Below are 15,997 nucleotides of genomic sequence, written 5' to 3' on the forward strand. Positions count from 1 at the left end.
TCTCAGAAAAGAAAAAAATAATACAGTATATATATATATATATATATATATATATATATATATATATATATATACAGTATATACTGTATATCAGTCTAAGCTCTCTATATATGAAGTCTAAGTTCTGTTTGAAAAGTCAACCTGACCAGGGCCAATGGGAGAAAGGTCTCTGTTGCTGCCAAAGACAATGTTTATCATTAAACTGCACATGCAAAGTGCTGGTTAATTAATTAGATTATCTGTTTTGATAACCAGCCTGCATTCTGCTGTATGTTGTTCCCAGCTATCACCATTGCTTTAAGGTCAATGGGTGACACCTATCTGGTTTCAACACCATGACTGTTGGTGTTTTTCTCTGTGTTCTACTCATAGAACCTTTTAGCAATTCTGAAAATTTAACTGTTGCTTACCTTGGCATATCTTAAAACCAGTAATCAGCCTACAACTATGCCATAGGCTTTGCTATGTTTAAAAAGTTACTTGCACAAGCACAAAACACACTTGTTTGCCCACTGGCCACAGCATTGTCATGCGGGGAAGGAGGAGTTTGGATTGTGTTGAGTGAAGAAATGAGTTTATGTTTGTGGGGAGAGAAGTTATTTAAGATACAGACACTTGTGAGTGTGAAGCGATATCGTATAGTCTAGCCCTACCAGGAAGCCAGTAAATGATTATAGAAGTGTTATGTTTTCAGAAAGCAGGAATCTCATCTGGATCATACAGAGCTCTGAATGTACTGCAGTCTCTCAACGTTTTCGCTTTTATTTCAGCTTAGCAAATGTTAGTGATGTAGAAGACATCTGATAGTTTAAGCTGTGTAGGAACTGCAAGTGTGACGGCACAGTGAATTCAAGGGTAATTGGTATATTTTCAGATATTATCCCAGGTGTCCTAGATTTAATTAGAAATTAACATAATTTTTCCACAATTAAATGTCAGTTACTGTTGCAAGTTTTAAGAACTTCTACATTTTTGCCTAGGGCCACACTAGGTTTTGAAAGAGCTACATCCACAAGTACTGGATTCTGTACCATCACCTTCAACCGCCTTTATGCAGGCCCTTTTATTCTCTATGGCACAAATTGGGTACTCTGGATACCTAGGTTAAAAGCTTAACACGTTTTGGCCAGACATCAGACTCTATTCTGGTATCTAAAGCTTGGAAGTAGTTTATCATTGTAGAGCTAGTGGTTCTTTCGAAGGAAAGAATAGAAGAACAACATGTTCTTCTATTCTAAAGGGAAGATATAAGAATCTGACTCATATCTACTTCTGAGAAATGCGTGCTTATGCTACTGGATTCAGGTTGCAACATGCTTGCAGGCTGTTGACTTAGCAAAGGCCTATAAAATACTGGTTGAAAGGTGGTGCTTTTCGGAATCCATAAAATGCTGCTACAACTCAGTTGAGTTACTTGGAAGAGTCTGTCTGTCTGTCAAGTGCATGAATGGTAGACATAAGAGAGGAGGTGATGAGAAGAAAACATTGTTGCCCCTTTCTCAGTCAGTGAGTGAGCGTCAACAGAAAGCTGTTAATTCTGCAGTTTGATGAGAAACGTGCCAGGAGTTCCACATGGAGGGATTGAACCAGGGTGTGTTATGAAATGGACAAAGACAGAGAGATGGGCAGGAGGTTTGGATATAAAAGAATGTGGTGAAGGGTAGCTTAGGGGAAGAAGTGATGAAATGCAGCAAGAAAAGGGTAAAGAAGAAAAGGACAATCAAGGTGTCCAGAAATCCCAGAATCACTCATGTACCTTCACCCTCACACACAAACATATCAAGCTCCTCATATCCCTGTGGGTCCTCTTTGCAGCTGATTGCTCCCTGTCCCTAGTCACCTTCATCATCCCTCATTCACTCATTTTTCTTCTCCTCTCCATGCCCTTGCTCTCTTATCATCACCCTGTGGCACCACACACATACACACAGCTTGAACAATCCCTGGCTTCCACCTCCCCTCCCGACACCAATCTGCTGGCTCAGTGCCCCTGATCCCTCTCCCCTACAATGCATTAGGCCACAGTTTTGAATGTACAAATAATAAAACTGTCGCTGGGGTTGCAAAGGCTCCAAAGGATACACACAGCAGCCTGTTGATTTTCAAAGAGAAGCAACAAAAAAAAAAGGAAAATGGAAAATGCACCCATGATATCATCCCAGGATCATTATCTCTGATTCCATTTTCTTGATTAACTGCAAGCATGAAGGCAGAGTGGGCTTTTAAATGACACTAAGCTGATCTGTAGCATGTAGCCAAGAAGTATTAGTAGGATTCGTTTCACCCAATATGCAACACCCAGTGCCTTTCCCTTATGGGCAAAAGCTCTGCTGACAATCCACCATCTAGCCCACCCACTCCCATTTTCTTCTAGCAACCGTCTATAGAAAGGCTCCAATTATCAAACACAAACGACTAATAAGGCAAGAGAAAGTGGATTGTAAAAAGCAGAATGTGGTGTGTGTGTTTGTACGTGCATAGATGCAGAAAAATGGGTAGTGGCAACTTGGAAAAACATAAACAGAAAATGTGAGCGTTCATACGCTATTACAGCAAATGCATTTCATGTAAGATGCAAAGAGAAAAGTCTATATATGTCACTTACCTTCAATGTAAAGTGGAGAACAAAACGGTCACATCCATCGGTGGGGCTCCTAAAACTGCTAATGAAATATTTTCTATGCAGAGAATATTTCACTGTAGTTAAATCAAAATTAGTGTTCTATTTAGCTTATTCAGCTTGATAAATTCATGAAGACCTCATACAATTGCTGCAAACCTACTTTATCAATTCTTTTGGCAAGCTTTGTGAATAATAAATACACCATCACTTCACCAAATCAAATTAAATTTCATAAAGTAAATAAACTATTGCCTATTCTGTGTTACTCAATCACTCAGCAGCTCTAGGGGTTGGCTTTGTGAAGTACTGCATGTCTTTAAATGCAGTCTGCTTTCATGCTGCAGACGGGAATGTAGCAAAACAACCTTTTGGTGTTTTGTAGATTAATGATAATTGCAATTCTTTCATTGTGGATGATTATTCGTCTGTTTTTCACTTTTCTGTGATTGGATAAAGTTAACTTTTGCAATAGCTCCTTAAATGCACCAGTTTCTGCTTAATTCAGCCATTAACCAATTTGTATCTCCATTTCATAGCTGCATCTTTCATGTAATTCTTCTTACTTTATTTAGTATCCATTAGAAAAACAGCAATCTCCAAAAGTACAAAATGCAGAAGAACATATTTTTTCTGTTCTCAAGGTTTTTTTAATGGTGCATTACAATGTTGTCTGTATGCTTTCTATAATTCATACTACGCCTTAGTCCTCTGAATCAGCCATCACATAATTATCCTCCAGTTTCCCTCAGGGAGTTTGAGGGCCAGTTCTGTGGAAGAAGAGGAAGAAAGTATAATAATATTCACTTCTAAAACAATTGCCACTTTCCTAAATCCTTTTCAAAATAGTCTGGAAAGATTCCTGAGGTCTGAGAGCAAAACATATGTGTCCGAAATGTTAATATGACTTGTTTTGGCACTACCTTCTGTCTGTTCAAAGACACAGAGAAATGGCAAGTTATTGAAAATAGATTCAAGGTAGCCCCTATTTACGCTGAGATGTGGCTTTAGAACAAATCAGCCACACTTGTCTCTCCTAAAACTTTTATAGCTGGTGAGCACTTGCAGGCTTCTTTTAAATCCTGCTACCTCTGTCTGAGTGATTGGGCCTTTAAAAACAGGATTTGGATGAGTTGTCATCCTTAAGAGCAGCAAAACTGGGCTGCCCTGAGCAATGGAGTTTGGGCCCCTGAGTAGAGCAGACATTTTACAAGTAAAAAGATGACAACAGTTAAAAGAGGAACTGTTCTTTGTTTAAATCTTTAGTGATGTTTGCAGTTCTGAGATTCTGTTAGCTAAAGCATCTATGTAACATTAAATGATAATGGGAACAGCGATCACTCTTGAAATTTATCACTGCTGAGGATCTTCCACATCACCATACTAGACAAGCTTACTCAGTTGTGTTAACTGATAAATACTTTGAATTATAACTGTGAGTGTAGCTTTAGTCTCTGTGATCTTTTAACATTAATAATTGAGAATGTTTGAACTTGTGTTTCCTATAATCACATATGCAGAAAACATAATACAAACATGCTTTGTGAATCATGCAAAATATGCAGTTTAGCTTTGCTTTGCAACATTAAAAACAAAAAGCATAAATATGCCATTTGAAAATGTTAGTGTATTAATGACAGCTGGTCTACCGCAGTATTCTGTTTTGTGTTGGTCTATGACTTAAAACCTATTGATGAAAAATATCAACTATTTAGTAATCATTACGCTTGAAGTTTTGTCTGTTGAGTTAATTTAGTAACATCTCTACAAATGGTATTAAACCTTGTATAAATGGAAGAGTAAGATTTTTCTCCATTACTTTTTTTGCACAGTGCCTGGTCCGCCGTATCTGTCAGTAGCTCAAGATTCAAAGACTTCAGCTGTTGTTCACTGGGATCCTCCAGACCTGATAAATGGAATGGACCTGCAGGGATACCGTCTTCAGTTTGGCCGGAAAGATGTCTCCCCTCTGGCCACACTGGAGTTTGCTCCCCATGAAAGGCAGTATTTTGTGGGCAACATTCACCGGGGTGCCACTTATCTCTTTAAGATCTCCGCCAAAAGCAGAGGGGGCTTTGGGGAAGAGGCTGTGGCAGAACTCGCTGTTCCTGAAAATACCCCTGGGGGATACCCTCAAATTAACGAGGGCTCAATGGTAACATGTTGCTCAGTGCAGCTGTCCTGGTCTCCACCAGTGCTGGCAGAGAGGAATGGGGTCATCACAGAGTACACTCTGGCTTATAAAGAAGCCGGAACAAGAGAAGCGCCACAAGAACTCCGTTTACCTCCCCACCAGTCTAGCTTTGAGCTCAACAGTCTCAAACCGAACTCCGCATATGATGTGAAAATACGTGCCCACACCAGTATAGGTCCAGGGCCCTACAGCCCACCCATCCAGTATCGGACCATGGCCATTGATATAACAGGTAGGGCTTGCCTGTTTCTTTTCAAACCCTGATGCAGGGGGTTGGAAATTGACTCAAAATATGGTTCACGTTTACCAAAATAAAAAATAAAATATCCAACCAACTTCTTCAACCAACTTGACCGCTCTTCCAAAAATGATTGGTATTTAATTAGCTTTCCCTGGATTACTTACATCACTAACCCAAACCAGGTAAAAATGAAAGTCAGTAAGTTACAGTCAGTCATATTGAGAAAGTGGAGAGCAGCCTAGAATTTTTAAGGTAAGTGTTGCTGGTCAGACACTCCTGTCGGTCCTTGCAGCCTTTTGTTGAGCACATTCACGCCGCTTATGCCATCTCACTTCCCAGTTTTCAAAAAAGGTAGGACTTCAGTCAAATCCAGTCACAGCAACTGCGTGTTTGGGGTGTTCAGGACTACACAACTATGACTATAACTTGACTTTATTTTAATTTTGGGTTAGATACATTTTTTTCTTTCTTAACATCCTTCTTCTCCCAAAGCTCCCTTCCTCTTTTCCCTTTCCTTTGTCCCTTAACAGGATAGCTTGTGGCATGGCATCTCACAGATGCACTGCTCAGGACTGTTGGCATGCAGTGTATTGGGTCTGTCTCAGTGTCTGTGTGGCAGCACATTGGCAGTGCCAACTCAAACTCTGCAACACTGTAGGGATAGTTGGCATTGGGTGTTTTACAAGGGTCAATTGTTAATCAAGTGGTCATGGTTCAAAGTCAGTGGTGAGATGGTTTGGCACTCCCAATGATGGCTAGCCAAAGGGCGTACACTTGTGCTCCATTTGCTGTCAATGAGTCTTACGTGCTATGTGTGTTAACCAGTGGCATTCCCCTTCTCCCAGCCAATCACAGATCACTGTTGCATTCACTCTTTAACCCAGAGGAACATTGCAGGGGAGGAGCAGCTTTTGTTTTAGAGCCGAACTTATTCATTTATTCCTCTTTTTGTCTCTATTTGTTTGATTTACTGTTCGATCTGTTTTTTTCTTTTCTCACATTTGTCTTGTCAACAGATGTCCCAAAGAATTTTACTGTTAAGTGGGCCACCAAGACAACAATAGTCCTTGGGTGGAAGTTTTCAGATAGAGGATCACCATACAAATGCATGGTGAGCTTAAAAAGATATGCCCAGTAGAGTCCTTGGAATAAACTAAATTTGAACCTGTACAATGTTTTTATATGATTGTTTGACTGTCATTCATATTTTGAAAAAAAAAACAACTAATTTTAAGAACACAATTCTTAGTTTCTCTGTTACCTATTTATTTACCAGTTTATACGGCTATGTTCTAAAAGTTAAAATTTTAATATGTTGAAATCTAGATTGAGTATAACGGGCAAAAGATGGACGTGGATGCTAGGAAGTTGAAGGCATACATCACTGGGCTCAGACACAGCGTTACCTATAAATTTGGGGTGAAATGCCAAGAAGGCCTGGAGGGTGAACCCAGGCATCGTGTGACAGCCAGTACGGCACCCTTCATTCTGATCAAGAAACCCAAACTGGATATCTACGCTGAGGCTGAGAACAAGCTCACTATGTCTTTTCCATCATTCAACAGTGGGGATGTCAAGTGAGTATAGAACAATATGTTGGTAGTGCCTACTATACCAGTAGGCACTACATCACAGCCTTCTTATGGATAGTGCACATATTAGTAAAAAATTCTTAAGTCTTGCAGTTAGTTAGAACTAAGTAATAAAGAAAAAACTTTACACCTTCAGATGTTTGCTTTCCTGGTACATTTGCAGGAACTTCTATGTGGTTGTGGTGCCTCTTAAAAGAACATCAGGAACAGTTAAAAACTTGAAGAATCCTGATGAGATGGACATAGAAGAGGTAAGATCTCTTAAAGATATTAGGTTTCTTAAAATGTAGTAAATCCTCCACAGTAGAGAAGGACACAGGGTTGCACTGGAGAAATCACATGATATGTATGCTGGGTAGGAAGAAACTCTTCTCCACAGAGGAATCTTGTGTTTTCTCTTAGAGATTCTGTGTTTGTCGAATCAATGGTTGTAAATGCGAGCAGTGTTGTAAACACCATTTACCAGAGTGGGCACAGGCATTAGAACATCTCAGCAATGCAAATTTATCCCCCATAGCAGGCAGAAGACAGAATTATGCAGTCTTCTCCAATTCTTCCCATAGCTGGGGGTCACCTTTGGTGCTAAATCAACGACAACCATTCCTTTTGGAATTGGGATTACACACATTCCCCATGGTTTGTGCCCGCAGTCTAAAAAGAATGCAGAAGGTTGAATGTTTCTTTCTTTTCTTCCGAATGCCATGTAGCTTCTTTAGTTGGCATTGCATTTTATTTTATTCACAAGCAGTTTCATCTACTGAAGACACTCAAGTAATTTGTTGAAGAATAACAAAATTAATCTTACAAAATTATTTATTTTTTATCATTCTTTAACTGACAATATCATGTACAGTTAAGCCTAAGGTTATTCATACCGCTGGTAAATTTAGTTTTAAAGTTATATTTTAATTTTACTAACATGTTTTTTCTGACTGAAAGCATTATCAGTATTTTGGTGTGACTTTGCCACAGTTCTGACTTAAATCAGTGGAGAGATTCAAATATTAGGCAAATGGAAAGGAAGCATTACAACCTCAAACATGTGCAACTCAGTACAGATGTTAAATCATCAAGATACCAGAAGAAACAAAAAAAAACGGTCAGTAATTGAATGTTGCAGTACCAAAACAGATGTTCCCACTGGTTATTTGGAAGGGTATATGCAATTACTATTTTTTAAAATAAAATAAAATTAGAAAAAGCTCAATTGAAATTTATTTAGTTCTTATTTTAAATAGCCCTATTGTCTTATGAGTAATGCCTAGCATTTTGATTTTCAAAATGTATGTGGTTCATGAAATATATATATACTGTATATATATATATATATATATATATATATATATATATATATATATATATATATATATATATATATATATATAATTTCAGAAAGATTTTAAGCCAGAATGAAAACACATCCTTAATAAATCCAAATAATTTGAGACATATGTAGGATTTGCAATATGGAAAGAAAAATGTGAATGAGATGAACTAATACCATCTTAACTTTGAACAGCTACTGAGGGATGTGATCTCAAAGCGCCGTTCGCGGCGTCAGCTGGCTCAATTGGACCAGCGGAGTGCCTACATCACAGCCTGCTTCAAGAAGCTGCCCTCCACCTTCACAGTGGGATATGACCACCCCCTGAGCAGCTGCGAGAATAAGCCCCTCGAACCTGGTCAGGAATATGTCTTCTTCCTGCTGGCTGAACTCAACTCCACTCTGGGGGTGAGTTTCAGGTTCATTTCAGTTCAGTACATTTAAGTTGCTTTGTTTTAGCCAATTTAGCTTTTCAGAAACTCATTTAGGTGTTGTTCACTTTTGCCTCAGGCTTGCAGATAGAGATATTATAACAATTATAAGTGTCCCCTTTCGTTTTATTTACATTCTGTTTGTATTAAGCTTGTCATAGTTAATATTAGAAGCTGACCACAAAATCTCTGATCAGTGCAACTCTAACCTGGCCTGCTGACAATTTTACTCATATATTTTAATTGTCACTATGTTACCCATTTTATATTCTGTTTTTGTTTTTTTTTTTCTATCAGAAAATGTTTGCAACCAGCCAGTTTACTGACACAGTGATGACTCCAGAGTTGGTGGTGGATCCTTTGCCAGTAGAGACTGGTGATGGACTCATATGGGTGGTCGGCCCCGTCTTGGCTGTGGTCTTCATCATTGGCATTGTCATCTCCATTCTCCTTTTGAAAAAGTGAGTTCGATTTGGAATAATTGGAATAATCATCTCGTAATATAATTTAGACAGCACTCTATAAATAAAATTGTTCAACGTTAAATAATGGGAAATTGCCGATTGGCTTCCAGGTAGTTTTACTTTGCCCATATTTTGCCACTAAATGAGCTTTTTTGTCGGATGTTAAAGATTATATCATCTCACTATTATTACTCTAAACTTGCCATTTTGAGCTGAAACAAGGCTTTGCAGTTTTAGTCCCTGCTCCAGGCATATGCTCATTAAATCTCAAACTCCATGCCATGTTTTGTTATTTGGACTAAATGTGCTATAAAAATTCAATTTTCCACATGTCCAGCAATATCACAATGTGTTCTCATTATTTGATGTTGAACTGGTTATTGATAGTTTATGTGAGGAATTGGGTTATTGGGAAATAATTGCATGTCAGGAAGCATGCTGAAGCGGGGTCGTGTTTTGTATTCATTGCAGCATGATGTCCAAAGACCCAATAACATTGTTGCATGCAAATGTGAAAGAAGCTTTGCTTTGATAAAAGATGACTATGAGAAGTGAGCTGATTGGAGAAATAAGAGATGATGAGATTCTTTAAGAAGATCAAAAATCTCAACTCAGAAGAATCAGTTTTATGTTCTAAGATATTTATTTAAATTATTTCTGGTTATTTAAAAAAACAAATGCTTCCAAATTGATTAATTTCAGTTTAGTTTAAGTTAGGTTTTCATTGCTTTCAGTGATACGCTTGCAGTAATTATCAGCTGCTCTATCCAAGCTCGATAAAAGAGCTGCAAAAAGCGACGGATCAGGTCAATAGGCTGCCCTTGTTTCACAGCTATCTGTTTCCTTTATCTTCACATCCTAGAAGTTAGAACTCAAGTGTGAGAGCTAGTTTCTATACACATGAGGAGATTCCTGAATTATCGAAAGGGGTACCAGGGCTGGGGTGAGCAATACAAGTGTAGCCTTCTACTGTCAGATGATCCCCCCGCTGTCTGACCTTGCCTTACCTCAGTCTTGGTGGTTAGGGAGAGTAACATCTCTCCTTGGATCTCTTTCTTTTTTCTCCATTCTCTTTCTCTTCATCTTATGCTTACACCACTACTCCCGCCCTGCTTCCCCCTTCTCTCCCTTGTGAATAGTGTTTCCCGGGTCTGCCCTTGGCCCTGACATTCCCCTCTCCTCGCTGTATCTGTGCCCTCACACACACGCCAACACATGCCCACACAAAACACTCGTATGTTCACAAATGCATGCGCTTAGCTACATTCCATAAAGCACTGACGTATTTTCACTCTCTGACACATCTGCAGACACGTTTACACACACTCACCCCTTCAGATGCTGATGAACTTCATCTCGCTTTTTTGCGAGCCCTGCAGTGACCCCTGTGAATTTTAAACTGCTCTCTATTGATTTATATCTCTTCTTGCCTCCCCCTCTCCCTTTCTCCTTGTGTGTTGTGTTTTTACCATCTTTATATATTTATTTGGCTCCTGTTGCATTCTCTGGAAACAGCAAACCAGACAGGTAAGGTGTAGTCTTACTTAGATTCAGTGCATTTTACAAAAGAAGGGAGTAACCTGCCTTCATAGAATATGAAGAACACTAGTGGATCTTGAGCTCTTGCTGTAGAGAGGTGCACGTTTTTTTTGTTTTTGTTTTTCCAAAAGGTGCTTTGTCTTAAAGTCAAAGCCTTAAAAAGTTTAATGTTCTTGACTAAATAGGTAATACATTTAGAAACAAGGCTAATTATTATGCATTTAACTATACTTCTGTTGACAACTAACATTCTGGGTTTGAGTGGTGGCTTTCATCAAAAAATGGGGGAAAAGGTGTTGACAATAAAATTTTCTTTTGGACAACACTTTGACTTCATGTTCCTCCCTTGTCAATGGTTTGTCATCGTTATGCTTCTCTGCTCTTTTTTTCTCCACAGTCGGAAAAGAAAAGAGTCTGAGCCACGCACAAAATGTCTGCTTAACAATGCAGATATTACACCCCACCATCCCACAGACCCTGTGGAAATGAGACGCATCAACTTCCAAACTCCAGGTAGGGAGGCACATTCACATTATTGATATTATTCTCTGTAAAACTCTATTTGCATAAGAATATTTGTGCTACATGTTTTATTACAACTATGGCAGAGTTGTGGTCTTTTTTTATGAAGTGGCATGAACCAATAGGAGGCATGAACCAGTTGTAGGGGTAGGGTAATGAGGGTTAGTGTTTTAATGACTTTAACGTAGAACTAAAACACTGTTCAACCTCCATATAGAATAGTTGTAGGGATTCTTCAGATTTATTGATTTTTCAAAGGGATTTACTGCCGAATGTTACAGTAAATTACAGCTTTTTACTTTTTGCATTCTATTATTTTAGACTAAAAAGATAGCACAGTTAATTCACTTTTACAGAACAAAAAATCCAACTGTTCACTGACAAATTGTGCATAAAATCCGACATAGTTTTACTTATGTTCTACCTTTTTGTGTTCATTATTTTGCCTCTCTAACTGACTACAGGCCATATTTCTACATTTCCCATATCCCCATGTACCAATTAGCCAATAATGATTAACAAATTGCAAGAAATTATGATTGTTAAACTGGATACAAATCCTGTTTTGTCCTTTGGGGTTTTACACGGTTCCACTTTTGTCTTTCTTTTCTTCTGATGTTCGTCCAAGCTAAAAGCTCTGATGTTTGTAACTGAGCAAATTACATTCTTCACACATTCTATTTGGCTTCTACAGTTCATTTGACATGTTTTCCTTCATTTCCCATAAGACCTTTTTTTTATTGTGGTTTTGGAATTTCTTGTTTTGCTCCAGTTGTGGTTCTCATGATTTGGTTAAAGTTGAATATACAGTTTGTTTTGTTTGTTTGAGACATAAGTGAATCAGGATTGTTTAGCTTCAGCTGCTCAGTAATAAGCTTTAAGTTGTGTTCTGGTAGAGCATCGGCATTATACTAACAACATTGGCATTTCAAGTACATGCTTGCAAAATAATTTCCTAAACATATTTTAAACATCCTTCAGGAAATATGTAAAATGTGCTGGTTTGGTTTCCTTGGCAATTTAAGAGAAGTAAAAAAATGTACATATATATAATGCATTGAGCTTTATTTACATGTTATGCATTGTCACAGATTCTTGGTTAGAATTGAAAAAAATGTTCAAGGGGTATGAATACTTTTAAAATGCACTGTGATTTCTTTACACTAATTGCAGATGTTGGTGTGTTAGTGCTGAATCCACAAAAAAACAACAATTTAGGTTTTACATGAAGCCCTGTGTTTTTAATGTAGACTTCTGCTTAATATTTATTTTGACATGGAACCTTTTAGAAAAAAAATTATTCCTCATTGGGTTTTCCTTACCTGTTTCTGTAAACAACCAAAAAAAGAGGAAATATTTTGGAGTTGGGGGTAAAAACTGATGCAGCCTGTTTTATTTTCAGTTGTTTTTTATTTCTTTCTTTTATGCCTCTGTCTCTGAGCCCAGATGTCTTTCAGTCATCCGTCTGTCAGCAGTGGCCAGCCTCTACACCATCAAAAGGCTCAGATTTCAAAATAGAGCATCCCTCTTCAGCTACTTTGGGAGTTCAGACATGCTGCCTGGAGTTTGTTTCTTTGGGCTAAACACACTTCTTCGTGTCAGATTTTAGAAAAGTGTGATTGAAAGGAGGTGCACATTCCCACTTAGCCAAAGAAATGGTCAAGTTCATTGGATCATCCTGTTTGCCATGTTTATTTTTTTCTAAAACGTTCTTTGTGGTTATTTCAATTTCCAATGACCACCCTCGCTGTAAAACTTTGCTTGACTGCTTGCCATCTGCTGCTCCATTTTCCAGCTCTTTTTCATGATGGATTAAAAACTTATGTTACAATCTAATGCTCCATTTTCCCATAACATTTACTAGTACTGGTATATGCAGAGACTTTATATAAAGCAAGTGTTCTCATTTAGCAACCCTTAAATTGTTCCACAGACTTGGCTGCTCTCTTTATCTCAACACCCAGGAAATTTAATTTGAGTGGACATTTTTGCCCAATTAAGAGGGCCGGTGAGCATTTGTGAACATTCCCATCAGCTAATAGCAGCCATTGTTCAATTGGCATAGTCCCAGTGCAGTTATCCAAGGCCTCTCAAATGCAACAGAGCATATGCCGCATTGGCTGTGTGAGCTCAGTGACCTCTAGTGCTGAGGAACATAAAATATGTTTTTGATTATGTTTCTAATCTGCAAAGTCTTATTCAAGAGTGTGTTCACTGTGTGTGGTTGTGTGTGTGCTCTGAAGCCTGTAGGTAATGTGTCAGCCTCACAAAGAAATCCTCCAACTCCTTTGGGCAGAAAATGTCTAGTTTTGTCACAATTGTTCTTTGTGCCCGGGATTTAATTAGCAAATATGGCCAAAAGCCTAAAGCAGCACAACTAAGTTGATATCTGCTGTCTATCTCTGACCATACTCTGCCATTTTCTCACTTTTTTCTATGTCTTCCCTTTTCTTTCTTCAAAAATAAAAAGGATGTTAGGTGAATAATACTGTCAAAAGCTAGAAAAACTAATCATGATTTAAATTGAAGTAGCTCTCAAATAAAAAAATGTTGCCCTGAAACCATAAACGGTTAAATAAATTGTTGAAATTGGTAACCTTTCTGATTTCAAAGACATAAAAAGCAAACATCACATTTGGTTATCATGCAATAAATAGATATACATGCAACATATATCCTAATAAAAACCAAAGTACAAAATGAGGTAAAATATTCTGCACTTGTCTACAGTAAATATCTTGTAACATCATTTAATTTCTCATCGTATTATATGAAAGAAAAATTAATAACTGATAAATGATGGCACAACCAGTTCATATTACTAAACTTATTTCCACAGTAGTGTAGCCTTGTCTTATTCAGGCCACTTTGACTCTTCAAGAGTCAATCGCCTGGGGTGTTACTGCACATAGACCTTACAGAAACAAAACATGGATCTCAGAATCAATAAGTGGAGTCCTACCTTTCCCTACTTCACAGCTACTTCCCCACTCAGTTTTGCAACTACTTCCCTTTCCCACTAAAAGGTGCGACATTTAACCTCAACCTCTGTGCCTCCTCACACATTACATAAATCATGGCAAAAATGCCTCAAGGTGTCAGAGGCCGAGCTTTTAAAAAGTCTTTTGAAAGTGGCTTATTACTAATGTAGCAAAGTCTTTTGGATTTGTTCCACCGTTCAAAGTATCCCAATCCATGGTTCATAGAGTTCACTCAATAATGGCAATAATACTAATTCAATAATTCAATTTATATTTCCAAACAAAGCTGTGAAAGTACATAAAGTTGAAGAGAAGAACACACTCTCTCAATAAAAAACTATTTTTTTGTTGTTTTGTTTTATGCATAAGCTGCTTCTTAGAAAATTAAACACTGAGATTTGATTGGATTTCTTTTCCCCAAAGTGCTAGCCCATATATTTTAATCTGCCAAGTAATGCCGCATAACCACAGGGATAAGAGACTGACTGACTCTTGTTACACAACAGTGTGGTTTGGAAATAAGATAAATAAAGAATTATACTTGTCCACCCTGAAAAGGTGCAAACACATAACATCCCAAACACACAAAGGTAAGCAAAAAAAGATTAATATAAGCTTAAGGCTGTTGTATTATTGGATACATTTGGCAAAACAGACCTTTTTTGATTTTAGGACTACCTAAGGATTGTTTCTGTATAGAGCTGAATTGTAAGAAGATTTTGCACTAGATTGTGTAGTGAAAAATGGCATCTAGATTTAGTGTCCCCTGAAGTTTTTACATCCAACTAAATGAGTGGAGAGAAGCTAGAATTTGCTTACAGTAGAAAATCTTTGATACACTTTGTTGTGTATGTTTATTAATTATTTTTAAAAGCACAAAAATACTGCCCTGCTGCTTGTGGCTGCAGCTGCCTTCTGTTATTTGACACTCAGCTTCTGCTTTGCAGTAACTTTTAAAAACACTCATTTTGTTTTAGTGCCAGCTTCCAGGAGCTGCCAGAGCATTTTCATAACCTTTTGGCTCTGGGGCTCGTCTGAATGAGCTGACTCTTGCAGGCAAATACATATTTAACTTTGACTAATTAAAATACATATTATGCAGGTTCTGGATCAGAAAGGTACTACAGAAAAATTAAAAATGCTTTTCTTCATTTGTCTACTGTCAGTAAATTTTTTTTAACTGATTAAAAAATTATAATTTAATCAACAGCATTATTAAACACCCCTATTCAAATATGCAAACCTATTTCATATACAGTACAGACCAAAAGTTTGGACACACCTTTGTAATTCAATGGGTTTTGTTTATTTTCATGACTATATATAAGGCAAGAAATCCCACTTATTAACCTGGCAGGGCACACCTATGAAGTGAAAACCATTTCAGGTGACTACCTCTTGAAGCTCATCAAGAAAATGCAGAGTGTGTGCAAAGCAGTAATCACAGCAAAAGGTTGCTACTTTGAAGAAACTAGAATATAAGGGGTATTTTCAGTTGTTTTACACGTTTTTGTTTAGTGCATATTTCCACATGTGTTATTCATAGTTTTGATGCCTTCAATGTGAATCTACAATGTCAATAGTCATGAAAATAAAGGAAACTCATTGAATTAAAAGGTGTGTCCAAACTTTTGGTCTGTACTGTATATCTTTATAAAATATCTTCCCCTTTATAAATAAAAATCCCTTTACAGAACAGCTCAACTGAATTTACCTTTTGTCACCTCTGTTATTTTCTTTCTTTATTTTGCCTCCATATCTGCTTTTCTTCAACTTTACCCACCACTTCAGCATCTTGTGCAACACTTGACACCCCCATTATTCTGGCTGGAAGAAAAAAAAAACAAACACTTTATTATATCGGCACATACAAATCAAATATTTCCTTGCAGAAAAAGTCATTGCATACATTGAAAATCACACCAGCACCAGCCAGTACACTTGTAGGTATCACCAACCTACATGTTTCTCCCGATTACGGTAGTGACTTTAACAAGCGTGCCCTCCTCCTCACAGCGCTGTCAAATCACAGACACGGCACACACTCGCGCATAAACAGAATCAGACATGCCTGCACCTCCTCCCTGCT

General features: G+C 37.8%; 1 protein-coding gene across 15 annotated transcripts in view; it reads left to right on the top strand.

Moving 5' to 3' along the window:
• The window catches only part of LOC102237776 (receptor-type tyrosine-protein phosphatase S-like), a 247,605-nt gene that overhangs the window by 191,702 nt on the left and 39,906 nt on the right, over window positions 1–15,997 (top strand). For 8 of the 15 annotated variants that reach the window (XM_023339507.1, XM_023339512.1, XM_023339509.1 and 5 more), the window contains 8 exons: window positions 4,453–5,046; window positions 6,072–6,166; window positions 6,382–6,632; window positions 6,811–6,898; window positions 8,167–8,379; window positions 8,700–8,863; window positions 10,382–10,393; window positions 10,803–10,918. In XM_023339507.1, the coding sequence (XP_023195275.1) occupies window positions 4,453–5,046; window positions 6,072–6,166; window positions 6,382–6,632; window positions 6,811–6,898; window positions 8,167–8,379; window positions 8,700–8,863; window positions 10,382–10,393; window positions 10,803–10,918 (1,533 nt within the window). The remainder of the gene's footprint in view (window positions 1–4,452; window positions 5,047–6,071; window positions 6,167–6,381; window positions 6,633–6,810; window positions 6,899–8,166; window positions 8,380–8,699; window positions 8,864–10,381; window positions 10,394–10,802; window positions 10,919–15,997) is intronic. The other 7 variants (XM_023339517.1, XM_023339518.1, XM_023339519.1 and 4 more) reach the window with 2 other exon arrangements.

The sequence above is a fragment of the Xiphophorus maculatus genome, chromosome 9 (genome assembly GCF_002775205.1).
Source record: "Xiphophorus maculatus strain JP 163 A chromosome 9, X_maculatus-5.0-male, whole genome shotgun sequence".
NCBI classification, from domain to species: Eukaryota; Metazoa; Chordata; class Actinopteri; order Cyprinodontiformes; family Poeciliidae; genus Xiphophorus; species Xiphophorus maculatus.